Source organism: Chlorocebus sabaeus, chromosome 21 (genome assembly GCF_047675955.1).
Source record: "Chlorocebus sabaeus isolate Y175 chromosome 21, mChlSab1.0.hap1, whole genome shotgun sequence".
NCBI lineage: Eukaryota > Metazoa > Chordata > Mammalia > Primates > Cercopithecidae > Chlorocebus > Chlorocebus sabaeus.
The window spans coordinates 69,548,627-69,563,184 of NC_132924.1; the positions used below are offsets into that span (position 1 = coordinate 69,548,627).

A 14,558-nucleotide genomic window follows, 5' to 3' on the forward strand; every position below is an offset into this window, starting at 1 on the left:
TTAAAGCAGCTGGTGAAATCCCATCACTATGCTGATTCCACAATTACTTGCAAGTCGAGTAGAAACCGTTTTTGTAGAGCAAAAACCCAAAGTGGAAACAAACCTTACCTCCATTAACAAGTGTTAAGGCTTTACCATTTCAATCACTCTCTCTCACTAGCTTAAAATTATTACTTCCAGTAAGACATAAAGTATATTTTATTTCACTCTATTGATTGAAATTACAATTTTAAATGGAGAAAACCTACTCCTGTGGCTTTGCTGGAAATGCTTCTTGAAACCACATGGTCTTAAAGGAGATTTGGAGGAAGTGACTGGTTATGGATCTGCTTCCAAGCTAGTCCAAAATGTTTCCAATTATATATCATGAAAGTACACTCAAGTGAAAAATCCATGCCAAATTAGGAAATATGGTTTGATTTTAAAAACCACACCATTATAAATGTCCTCTTTGTGGAATCTGATTACTAAACTACTGTATTTATATTCTAAAGTGGAAAATTTTTATCAAGGTAATCATTGCAATTGCTGCTAGTTCTGGAGGAAAATATGTAAAATGAGGGAGCAGTTACCAACAAGCAAGAATCAACACATTTAAAGGTTTTCCAATGAGTAACTTAAGCTACTGTTGAGTATTTAATTTTATAGTCAGTGGTTTAAAAACTGACGTTATAGTACATATTTCTTGTTTTCCAGTTTATTTTGTCAAATCCATTAAAAATACAAATTCATATAGATTATAGTAAACATAGTTTTTTTGCCATTGATAATTAACACTGAAAACGTCTGAATAGGTTTTTATGTTGAACCACTAAAATTCTATAGTCAGTAAGCCAATCAGAACCATCACTCATCATATTATCATAGACTCAATAGTGGTAAAACTATTTTGTACAGTTGTGATCCTTAGTTAGAGAGAAGTTTCTGCACAGCAAAGAGATTTCTTCTCTTTGTATGAACAATAGATTGTTTCCCTTCAATATGTAACTTATTACAAAAAGAAAATTTCAAAAACAGAGAAAATAATTTATGATGTTAAACATTTTGACCATCCCCAAAGTCTTGATATTAACTATATCTCACTTTTTCAGAATTTCTCTAGTTTCTCTGTATTTCTAATGCTGCATGTTTGCAAAAATTTAGTCTTTCCAATTTCCGAGGAAGATTCCATTTCTGTAATGAAAAATGTATAGTTACTCACATGGACATAAAGAGGGGAATAACAGACACTGGAGCCTGCTTGAAGTCAGAGGGTGGGAGGAAGGAGAGGATCAGAAAAAAAGAACTGTTGGGAACTAGGCTTTGTGCCTGGGTGACTAAATAATCTGTACAACAAACCCCCGTGACATGAGTTTACCTATGTAACAAACCTGGACATGTGCCTCTGGACCTAAAATAAAAGTTAACAAAAGAGAAAAATATATGATTACTATATATTTCTAAATGCACAATTGACTAATTTGACATCTTCAATTTTTCTGATTCTTCTCGTGGTTGATTATAAATTTTCTCTTCAGGTGTAAGGCAAAAAGAATTATCTAATCCACTTGTTTTTCAGTGTGCCAGCAAAGTAAATGGAGGGAGATACGGAACCACCAAGGACTATCCCGATGATGCCATCCGATTTGCAAGAAGTCATCCACTAATGTACCAGGCCATAAAACCTGCCCATAAAAAACCAATATTGGTAAAAATAGATGGAAAATATAACCTGAAACAAATAGCAGTGGATCGAGTGGAAGCTGAGGATGGCCAATATGATGTCTTATTTATTGGGACAGGTAAAGAGATGAGAAAGTACTCAGAGACGTTTAAATTGACCTTTAAATTCAATAATTTTAATAGTATTCCTAAAGCACCTATCAACAAATCTGTCCATCCATCAACCCATTTCACACTTCTAATCCAAAATGAGACAGATTGAAATAGAGACCTCATGTGACTGCAATAGTAAGAGGTTAGGCCAATTGTCTGAGAATATTACCACTTTCATTGTCAGAAGGGTCATGGTTTGACCAACAAAAATGTGGTTTTTTTCAGATGTGAGAAATATTGAAGCTGCCAAAGAGAGGATTTGGGGCTTGCATAGCACATAATTCCTTATACATAATCAATACTTCATGCATATGAATAAATGAATAAGTAATGAAATGAATAATAGATGTTAATGAACAAAGTTGGTTCCAAATAGAAGTCCTCATAGTGGAAGCAGAGTGTCATAGCAAGAATAGTTCTGTCAGGTTCCTGGCTCCATTACTGACTTTGATCAGTGAGTCCTGGAGATTTTGTGAACAACTTGGAACTTGGGACAATAACTTCACCTAAATCTCTAAACACAGCAATTCTTATGAGTCCATGTCAAGATCAACCATTTGTACCAAGCAAGCCAAATGTTACTCATAATATCCTGCATTAATAAAACAAAGTATGATAAATATACTAAAAGTGATAGTTTCAAATAAATTTGTAATTTTAATCAACCCATACATTAGATCTAACGTGTAGAAGAGAACTTGAAATTTTTCAGCCTCCAGAGTAGTATGTAGCAAATTCTTTCAAGTGTTTTAAAATCCTATAGTCATTTTTAAAGTGTTTAAAATGATTCTTTCTTTCTTTCATTGTCTTTCTTTTTATTCAGCATAGTAATTGCTACAGTAGTTGATCATCTTTAGAGAAGTTAGCATTCTAACACACATGACTTTAATCATAGATACATAATTCTGAAGAGATATTGGCATAAGCCTGGATCAGGAAACAGGATGTAATATTAATATTAATGTTGGTGCTTGGGCTTCTCCAAAAATCCTTTTGTTTTCATTTTTGTTTTGTTTTTTGTGGCTTTTGTTGCTGGTTTTTTGTTGTTGTTGTTGCTTGTTTGTTTGTTTTTTCTTGAGTCAGAGTCCTGCTCTGTTGCCCAGGCTGGAGTACAATGGCACGATCTCATCTCACTGCAGCCTCTGCCTCCCAGGCTCAAGAGATTTTCCTGCCTCAGCCTCCCGAGTAGCTGGGATTACAGGCATGTGCCACCATGCCCGCCTAATTTTGTACTTTTAATAGAGACAGGCACTTCTCCACTTTCGTGAGGCTGGTCTCGAACTCCTGACCTCAGGTGATCCACCTGCCTTGGCCTCCCAAAGTGCTGCGATGACAGGCATGAGCCACCATGCCTGACCATCCTTTTGTTTTTTAAAACAAAGATTTAAGCAAGAAAACATCTTCTATCTTATTCTTAGAAATTGATTCCTGGTACGGGCTGTATTTTGTTCATTCATTTCAGGAAGTTAATGTTAATAATGTGCTCTGCACTGTGGGTTCAAGATTAACATGTCATCAGATTTCTTTAGCAAACTTGAAATTAATTGGCCATAAACTCACTCATAGTGACTTCCAACAAAATTTTTTACAGTTGCATGATCAATACTAATATTTGATAAAAGTAATTAAAGTATTAGTTTGGTGTAAAAGTAACTGCGGTCTTTTGCTGTTACTTTAATGGCAAAAACCGCAATAACTTTTGCACCAACCTAATATGTTATTTTTAAATGCCCTGGAAAGTAGAAGTCATATATAACAGTCCAAGACTGTTTTTAGAAATATTTGCTTGTCATATTGATCAAAGTAATTCCAGAGAATTTCAGAAATATCAAACATATATTTGTTCTGCCATATACACCATGTTTAATTCAAAAGTATCATCATATTGAACCACAGATTTTCAGAAAAAAGAACATGTCTGATGAATGTAAAATGGGGACAACATCAAAAAATCCCACAAATAATGGTTACTTTGTCCAATATTTACTAGACACCGGCTTTGATACAATACATATATGGTTCTTATTAGAAAATCACTAATTGTGAATTAATCATTTGAGCCTCATCTTTGCTTTTTGCCTAACATAATTGTCAAGTATTTAATATGTGTGCTTAGTTTTCAAAATGATGACAATTTTTTGTTTCCTTTGGGTCGTGTACAATACAGGTAACTGTTATATGCTTAATTATAATCCAGTTTTATGAACTCATCCATAAAACTTGATAATATTTCAACAAACTTCTGAAATAGTATGATAAATATGCAAAAAGTGATATTTTATTTTTTTCTAAATTATGTCTAGCATTATACTAAATTATTTGTATCGGCAAATTAATGTTTTGTTAAAATGTTTATAGGAAGGAACAAGTTCAGAATATCAGGAATGATAAAAATGAGATGGAATTTTAAAATATGAATATAAACTTTAAAAACAAATGATAATTATGGAGACTAAATGATTGGTGCAAACACTTCTCTCATTGGTGGATACTTGGATTTTTTTCTTGCCAAAACTGTGTGTGATTGCATGTATGTGTATGTTTTATATACATGGTGAGTTTCACAGTGTGTCGCTTGGAATATTCCCTAAGGTATAGTTTTGTACCATGAATGTAGCTTTCAGTAAAAAAAATTTCTTCATCATGCGTCACAGAAAAAGTAGCTAGAATAATTTGGCATCTCTCTTATGTTTTATTAATTCCAAAAGACATTTTGATTTTTGAATCTATGATTGGATTTTTGGATCAAACTATTTGGAAAAATCATTATTTCCTCTTATTTTTTGGTCAGGCACATAAAATTAATTTTGCTAATTAAAAATATGAGTTTATAAGTAGTCATATTGTTTTAAACTGACAGTGATAAAAATGTTTCATGCATCTGGATGTCAAATCTTATCTGAATTTATAGTCGCTACTTTTTTTTTTTTTTTTAGATGAAGTCTTCTCTGTCTCCCAGGCTGTAGTGCAGTGGCATGATCTTGCTCACTGCAACCTCCGCTTCCCAGGTTCAAGCAATTCTCCTGCCTCAGCCTCCTGAGTAGCTGGGATTATAGGCGCCCGCCACCATGCCTGACTAATTTTTTCTTTTTGTATTTTTAGTAGAGACAGGGTTTTGCCATGTTGGCCAGGCTAGTCTCGAACTCCTGACCTCAAGAGATACACCCGTGTCAGCCTCCCACAGTGATTACAGGCATGAGCCACCGCACCTAGCCAGCTACATGGTTTTTAATTATTTGAAAACCAGACTGTGACATAGATTCTAGTTTATTTCTTGTTTTGTTTTCTTACAGATAATGGAATTGTGCTGAAAGTAATCACAATTTACAACCAAGAAATGGAATCAATGGAAGAAGTAATTCTAGAAGAACTTCAGATATTCAAGGTATTTAGAGTAAAAAATACAGACCAAATTTATGCATTACGACTACAAGTGAGATATAAATAGGAAAGATACTATGTCTATTTTCTTTTTCCTAACAGGTGTGTTGTGGATTCACAGCTAATATAAGTGAAGAATTATTTCGAATTCTAGTGCATGTATTTGATTGTTACAGACTTTTCAACTGAGAGATCAATATTTACCTAGCATGGAAAGAATTTCAGTGAATAAACTGTGACTATAATGAAATAACATTTATACTACATATAATTTTCAGAGCCAGTATTACAGTCACATCTTATAGAAATGTACAATCAATACTGACAAAAAATAATAATACATTTTCATATTGTGAACACTGAGGCAAGATAAGCATACTGCTTTTTATTAAGTGCATTAATTATACAAGGAATTTACTAAAAAAGAAAAACAATAGAAAATGATTTAAAAAGACATGAAAAAACAATTACATATTCAGATACACTAACATACATAGATGCATGTGTGTGTATATATATATGTGTATGCGTGTATACACATATATATGTGTGCATATATATATAAACAAATATGCACTTATACACACACACACACACACACACATATCAAGTCGCATCATTTGCAGCAGTTTTGGTCTTTAAAGTTGTTATAACACTGAACTAGTGAATACTGACCACTGCTCCCATGGGAAATAAGGGGTTATGTTCCAGCAAATTTCTAATTGTAACATAATTATCAACAGATCAATACATAACCTTCTTTTATGTGTGTTTGTGTTTAAAGACACCTTATTTAATATATATTGCTGATGGACTAAAATTGAACTCACAGCCAACAGCACTATAATCCATGCCTGAATGAAGCTTATCTAGGGAAAGAGTTTTCAACGTTAAGGCACAGCACAGCTTTTTTGAGTTTAGAAATATTAAACAGCACTTCAGCACTATGTTTGGGGACCATTTTAAAAAACAAAACACCAACAAAAAGCACAGAGATGTGAAAACCTTGGCACTACATACTCCATGAAAAAGATACTTATTTACACCATGAAAGTTGAAACAAGAAGGCAAGAGTGACAGCTTGTTTCATCTCAGCTGGGAATGTGCATGTCCTGTGACTCAAATTTTTTGCTGCTCTGAGCATGCATGTGTCCATGAGTGAGAAACACAGGATGTCTTGATATTGGGGTTACAATTAATTTTAGTAAGTAGGCTAATTTTGCAAATATAGAATCTGTGAATAACAAGGATTGGCTATATATTTTTATAATGGGTAGATGTGAAAGATTTTATAAATGAAAAGCAGTACATTTTGCCTTTGCTGTACTAGAACACGGATGCCCTAGAGCCACATCCAAAGCTAACTACCATCCTATATCAACCAGAGTAGCTATGCTTTTGTTTATTTAGCACTCTGGGACTCTACATAAGATTTCATTTCATGTTATAAAATGAAATATGTTTAATATTCACTCACCACACTGTTTTGTTCATGTAAACTCTTAAGAAACATTGTTGCCTGAATGAATACATGAATGAATGTATGAAAGCATAAAGATTCTGTAGTTTAAAATTTAAAAAATTAAGAAAACACTGACATAGAGGATCAAATGTTCCCTTTTAACAACCAGCTCTTCAAAGGGTAATCATCCCCAGAGTGGATTTCACCTGCCCTGCGGTTTGCCACTTGCACAGCTGATCTGAGTTTATTGTGTTCCTTGGGGATGCACTACCCTTACTTAACAATCCTAAGATAACATATTGGTTCTCAAAGCTATGGTATAAATTGTCCTTCCTCTGGTGCAGTTCTAAGAAAATCAGGTTATTCATCCTGTTCAAAGAATCCTGGGTTAATTGTGATTCACCATGATCACTCCAACAGAAAAATATTTTGTTTAGGTTTGGGTTGAAATGTTTAAGATCACCTGGTTTATTAGCAATAACACCTATTGAAAGACAGAGTGGTTTCATTTTAATGATTCAATTACTTTAATAGAACATTCTGATTTTATTATTTTATTTAAAGATACTTGAGTTTCCAAAGCACAAGCAATATCCAAATGCAAATTCAAAAACCGTATTCCAGAGACAAACAGTTAGCTGGTTAGATTGCCTGCTGCTCTTCTCATCTGCATATCTGCCCACCCCGTTAGAAAACAGTTTTAAAGCTGTATTTTAATTGTATTTGCTTATTGATTTACTAAAATGAAAGCTATACAGTACTTAACACAGAACCACTTATATAAATAATGTAATTTCAGGAATTTACAACCATATTAAGGTAAATGTTTTTATATTATTTTCTTAAAAATGAAACCTTTTTAAAAATTTCAGGATCCAGTTCCTATTATTTCTATGGAGATTTCTTCAAAGCGAGTAAGTTGTCTGTGTGTGTATGTGTGTGTGTAGGTGTGTGTGTTCTATATGTAAGCTAAGGTCAAAGGATATGAGAACATTAGTTCATGTGCTTAAATATGGACTTATTACAGTTTTATTTTTCTTTTATTACTTTATTTTATTATAGTAAGAACTTTTAACATGTGATCTACCCTGTTAACAAAATATTAAGTATACAATACATGTTTAATGGCTCTAGGTACAGTGTTATACTGTAGACCTTCAAACCTTATTAGTCTTGTTCGATTGAAACTTTATGTCCATTGATTGATTCTGACAAAAGTATATCATGATTTACATTTAATACATGCCTTCATTTTCCATCTCTATAGAAACGAAGATGAGAGTAGTTTTACTTCTACAATCATGATAGCACTTTATTCCCTGGTTATTTTTCACTAATGTTTTTCATTAACAATGGTAACAATGATAATCCAAGAGTGTGCAAAACACACCTCCTTTCCACTTCATTGAAATCAGTTTGGTGTAAACTTCTTTAGAAACAGTTGTTGCATATATTTTCTCAAATTTATTTATAAATAATCCTCCATGTTCAGGCAAAAGGAAAGATATGATACTAAATGTTCAGCTACTTGTACGTGTATAGAGAGATATACACGTCACTTTCTAAATGTTATATGTCAATATTTAAAAGACTATTTACTTTCCAAATCTCTTATTAATTCTTTCTATAGATTTGTTTTCTGTTTTTGAGATAAGGTCTCACTGTGTCACTAGGCTGGAGTTCAGTGGTGCAATTATAGCTCACTGTAGACTCGACCTCCCCAGGCTCAGGTCATCCTTCCATGCCAGCCTCCTGAGTAGCTGAGACCATGGGCACGTACTACCAGCTAATTTTTGTAATTTTTGTAGAGACAGGGTTTTGCCATGTTGCCCAGGCTAGTCTCAAACTCCTGGGCTCAAGCAATTAGCCTCCCAAAGTGTTGGGATTACAGACATAAGCCACTGAGCCGGGCAGTTTCTATAGATCTTTAAAGGAAGATCCACAGTGTTGGATAATGCAAGATAATGAACACAGCTTCCTGAGTTCTTGACAAGTTCAGTCTAGCAATTTTGGTGGTCCTGAATTTATGTCTATGAATATTTCTCAAATATTAGAGAATGAAAGTATAAATATTCTATTATCTTATTATCTATATTGAACAACTGCTATAATTTTTTTTTTTTTTTTTTTTTTTTGGAGACGGAGTTTCTCTCTTGTCTTCCAGGTTCCACCTCCACATCCTAGGTTCAAGCAATTCTCCTGCCTCAACCTCCAGAGTAGCTGAGATTACAGGCACCTGCCACCATGCCTGGCTAATTTTTTGTGTTTTTAGTAGAGACAGGGTTTTGCCATGTTGAGCAGGCTGGTCTCAAACTCCTGAAACTGCTGATTTAAGTGAATTAAATTTAAGTGAATTTTTTCTGAGGTGATTGTGTATAAATGTGAAAACTAGGTGTAATAGTTCAGTGAAAGTGTTGTCCATTTCTGCTAGTGACCTCTTTCTGATTTCTGTAGCAACAGCTATATATTGGATCTGCTTCTGCCGTGGCTCAAGTCAGATTCCATCACTGTGACATGTATGGAAGTGCTTGTGCTGACTGCTGCCTGGCTCGAGACCCTTACTGTGCCTGGGATGGCATATCCTGTTCCCGGTACTACCCAACTGGCACACATGCGAAAAGGTGAGATATGATACCTGATGAACTATTTCCCTTGCTTAGGAAAACCCTAATGCTTTTTTTTTTTTCTGCTCTTTTTTTTCCCCCACACATTCCATGAAAAATAACCAAGCTCTTTTTATTTCAATAAATCATCATAGTTATATTTTGTTCATAATAGAAACTTTGAAAACTTGAAGTTTTCCAGAAAATATCTGTATTAATTATTGTGTACAGAGACTGGAGCTGAACATGCTGTTGACCTTCCATTTTTTCACCCAGGTTTGAGTCAGTTCTTCCCTCTTTTGAAACTTCTGCTGCAACACATGAAACGAGTTCAGATAAACTTAAAATGTGGAAATGGCAAGCCACCGCACATGAGAGATTCAAAGACTTAAAAGGAAAATAAATAAAGAAATTTCTAAAATACATCCTGCATTTGCCCCATGTCCTCTCTACCAGCTGGTCTTCATTTATTTCATTTTGAAAGTGAATATTTTAACTCCTAGGCAAATGCATGACCTGTATAATTAATGAAATGTGTGATTTAATTCAACACAAATGAAAGGTACTTAAAGACCTCCAAATTCCAAGGCCTACAATTCTGTGAGGTCATTGCCATTTCCTACAGAAGGTAAATCCCAGGATTCTTTAAGCAGAGATCTTGAGGTTCAGTTAAGTCTTTTGAAGAATAAGGATATCTCTTCAGTCAAGCCATATAGAGTTGTGCATTGTTTGTGGAAATACCTCAGGAAAAAAGTATTATTATTTCTCACAGAATAAGCAGTTTCTTTCTTGCGATAAAATGACCAAAGACAAAATAAAGCAAGCAATAGAAGTATAGGTAGTTTTCCTACTGAAAAACAGTTTGTATTAATTTCAATTATTTTTATTATTTAACTTTGAGTTACTTTTCTGTAAACCTTTTTCAGAATATAATTTAACCCAATTTAGTGTAGTTCTTGTTTTATATGTTCAAATATATAGTAGAATCTCGTTAAAACTTCACTAATTCAAAATTTTGTTAATTTTACTTGAGCTAAATTAATACTCCAATGAGAATTTTTTAAATGATATAATAAGCAGATAGTAAAATTATGCTTCAAGAGGACATTTTTAACTATATTTACCAATTGTATTAAAGAATTTAGCAAATTAATTGATTTTGCAGAAGTGTTCGTTGTTGTTTGAAAACAATTCTTGAAGAATATAGTCATGTAATTATTTGAAAATATGAATTATGAGTGAAGTGTATTCGCCTATTAAGCCAATTACTGTACTATGTGCAAGGGATATGAAGAAACAAGCATCACCTCTTGCCTAAAGGAAATTGGAACCTAAATGAAGAATGGAATTGTAAATAATAATAGTAGTAGCTTGCTATTCTGCACTTACTATGGATGAGGTACTCGATTAAGAGCAATGCGTATAATACTTTATTTAATTCTCAAAATAATCTCACTTTTGAGCTTAATCTTGAAGGTAGAGATATAAGAAGATTCCAGTTAAAGGGAATTAATTTTCTATACAAAGAAATAGAATGCTTAAAAACAAACACACAGTACCATGGGTCGGGAGTGAAATAGAAGAATATGAGGGTAGAACATGAATTTAACCACAAATAACAGTATTATTTTATTGTCATCAGCAACAATAAAAATGTTTACAAGCCTTGCACCAAATGCTTATGAATGACAGGGTTTTGTGTTAGGCATGCAGTAGTGATAATGAATTTTAATTGAGCCGTTTCCATAGTTAATTGTTTTATATGGTGCATCTTTTAACAGTGTACAGTCCTAAGCTTGATAATACAGGAGATGTGGGAGACAAAAAGGGTTACTTAGAAAAAGTCAAGTGAATGAGAAAAATAGTAGATAGGAAGGCATGAAATGCTGGAATCAGAAGCCGTGCTTGTAAATGAATTAGTTCAGTTCAGTGACATGTAATAGAGATCTTTCAGTGGTGTCAAATTCTTTTGAACCATCACTCACCCCTGGGGGAGAATTTTTGGATAAGTTTCAACACATGAAGGTAAAATAGCTTGCTTTTATAGCAGATCGTTGTTGCTTAAGACCTGAATAGAAGCAGAAATTGAAAACTGGTCATTAAAATAAATACTTCTCTGCTCACAGAGTGAAAATGAGTCAACAGGGGAAAAACATTAATTCACAATCCAGACCACTTGTTTAAAATGATCTTCCAAAATACACTATGGTTTATAATGCTAGAATCTTTTTCTTCCCCTTGCTCTTGTATTTTGTCTATTTCCAGTGTTCTCTTTAAAAATTTCTAAGAGACTAGAGATATAAGAATAATATGCAACGTTGAGAATGAAAGCAACTTTGTTCAACCTTTCTGAAACTTTTCCATATATATATATACACATATATAATATACACATATATTTGTGTGTATATATGTATATATTACATATATATACACACTCATATATGTATATGTAATATATATACGTGTGTGTGTACATATCTATACTGAAATAAAGGACAACTATACTGGGATAGTATAAAATGAACTGAAACCTTGCTGGAAAATGTGATATCTTTCTTTTTAAATGTATGTTTCCAATAACTTTCAGCAATATTTTTGCACTCAGTTCTTGACCTTGCTTATCTAGAATTATTTGATTGTAGCTTCCTTATCCTCATATCACTTGTATAATAATCTTTATACAACACCATCTCTGCAAAGTGTAAGCCATTTCTCATTTCATTGATTTTATTCCTATCCATTATTCATTATTGCTCATCAGGCTTCATGTTCTCAATATAAAAGCAATACTCCACAAAGTGAGGGATTAACAACAGCATTTTAATTATCATCTAAATCTATTAGTTGTATAATAGTTGTACATGCTAGCGTAAAACAACATAGAATCATGCAACTTTCTACTTTTGCTTGTTGTTTTTTCATAAGCTCTATTTTCAATCTAGTTCAGTAGAATGATACATGTGGCAGATCTAATATTAACTTTGTAAAATCTCAGGTTTTTAGGTAAGGTTTTCTAATCAGCGATCTCTGCGTTAAGAAAAGCAAACAAACTAAAACTAAAACGTACTTTTGTATACAGGTCATAATCCCAAAAATTGATTGCAGATGTTCATCTGCCCCAGTTTTCAATATCTATTAATTTGTTAAATAAGGTCTGAACTCCTGTGTGAGAAAGCACTTGATCTCTTGAAATAGCATTCTATTATTGTTATTTAGAGACAGTAAGGACACCCTAAAATGAAAAAAAAAAAAAAGAGACTGAAGTAGATTTTAGGTGTCATTTTGCCACCTCTATTTTACACGGGAGGACACAAAGAGCCAGGAAAGGGAAGCAATATGCATAAGATCATACAGAACATTAGTGGTGGTATTGGGAATTGAATCTGGTTCACTTTTCCAAATTTCATCATTGCATATGGTTAAAGCATCTCATTGTCACTTTGGGAGCTATGCTCTCACCCTCTAGGGTAAAACTTCTGCTTTGCCTTCTGTTTTTCCCTCAATCTTGAAGAAATGCCATGAATTAGAGAGGCAAGTGGTATTTTCCACCTTTATGTAATACTTCTATTTAAATCTCTAAGCTAAATTAAGTATGCCAGAGTTCTTGATTTTATAATTTCAATACTATTAATACTAATGATAATTCCCATTGTTTAATTCCTCAAAGAAATGCTTACATATTATATCACTTTATATATAATGTTATATTATATACTTAAATATATATCTATATCTATATCTATCTATCTATCTATCTATCTATATATATATATATTTTTTTTTTTTTTTTTTGAGATAGAGTCTCGCTTCATTGCCAGGCTGGAGTGCAGTGGCACAATCTTGGCTCACTGCAACCTTCACCTCTCGGCTTCAGGCGATTCTCCTGTCTCAGTCTCCTGAATAGCTGGGAGTACAGATGCACACGACCACGCCCGGCTAATTTTTGTATTTTTAGTAGAGGTGGGGTTTCACCATGTTGCTCAGGCTGGCCTCGAACTCCTGACCTTGTGATCCGCCCGTCTTGGCCTCCCAAAGTGCTGGGATTACAGGCATGAGCCACCATGCCCAGCTAATGTTTTTATATATATTCAAAACATTATATTGTATATATCATATATATATTCTTGAATTGCACATACATATGTTTTATATATATTCAAAACATATGTATATTACATATATTCTGGAATTTTATATGTATAATGTTATACATATATGTGTGTGTGTGTGTGTGTGTGTGTGTGTATATTCTGGAGTTTCTCCAGAGATACAGAATATTGTATTTTTTTTCAGTTATATATCTAAACAATCTATGAAATAAAAAAATACTAGAAATGACTCTAATTATACTAGGCAGATTGAGGGAGAAAATACTAATATTTCTTGAGTCCCACTAGATGCACAACATCCTGCTAAACATGAAGAACACACTATCACATTGAATAAAGGCATGTACTTCCTCAGTGTTACATCTGAATAAAAGTAAGCTCACTACAGTATATTATTAGTTTATCTCTTATTTTTAGAAATTCTATTTGTACTAATTGATTATGATGACTATAGAACAAACTATTTGGATTTTAACACCTTTTTCATTTGCACTTTATTACATATGGGAGTTTTATACTCAAAATAACTGTTTTGTACTCAATAAACACTTTACTTCAAATCCCATTGTCTTTCTCTGCCCAAATACTTTACCACTCAAGACATTCTCAAACTAGAAGATTTCTTGTTGAACTAAATTTTTAACAAAAAGTAAAGAGAAATATATTCCATTGTTGTTTGAGTTTCCAGAATTCAACATTATGTAAATAAAGAACAGGGTAACATAGATCTTAACTACTGAAGAACATATAATGGAAATGTGAAAAACTATGAAACTTGGATTTTATTCTTATTTCATATGAATGGTCATTTTTTTTCAGTAGCAGAATACTACTTGTGTATTTAATGCCATTGGCTGCATTTTAAAGCCTGGAAAATTGAAAATATGAACATCTAAATGCATTTACTTTCTTTCAGGCGTTTCCGGAGACAAGATGTTCGACATGGAAATGCAGCTCAGCAGTGCTTTGGACAACAGTTTGTTGGTAATCCATAGAAAATCAATTGTTCTGGGTTACTCAGAGAATACATTGAATATAGACTGCAAACTTCTTAAATACAGTCCTTTTTTCTTTGTGATTCATGTATACTAGAACAATATAATAAGTATTCTTTTTCTCTGACACGTAGTTAAAATTTGGAAAAAATGACATCTAATTTTTATCTGATTAGGAAAATAAATTATA

General features: G+C 33.1%; 1 protein-coding gene across 2 annotated transcripts in view; it reads left to right on the plus strand.

Annotated features, from left to right (window-relative positions):
- The window catches only part of SEMA3E (semaphorin 3E), a 277,385-nt gene that overhangs the window by 239,379 nt on the left and 23,448 nt on the right, over nucleotides 1–14,558 (plus strand). For both annotated transcript variants that reach the window (XM_007982335.3, XM_073009166.1), the window contains exons 11-15: nucleotides 1,559–1,781; nucleotides 5,109–5,200; nucleotides 7,531–7,572; nucleotides 9,113–9,279; nucleotides 14,290–14,357. In XM_007982335.3, coding sequence (XP_007980526.2) covers nucleotides 1,559–1,781; nucleotides 5,109–5,200; nucleotides 7,531–7,572; nucleotides 9,113–9,279; nucleotides 14,290–14,357 — 592 coding nt within the window. The remainder of the gene's footprint in view (nucleotides 1–1,558; nucleotides 1,782–5,108; nucleotides 5,201–7,530; nucleotides 7,573–9,112; nucleotides 9,280–14,289; nucleotides 14,358–14,558) is intronic.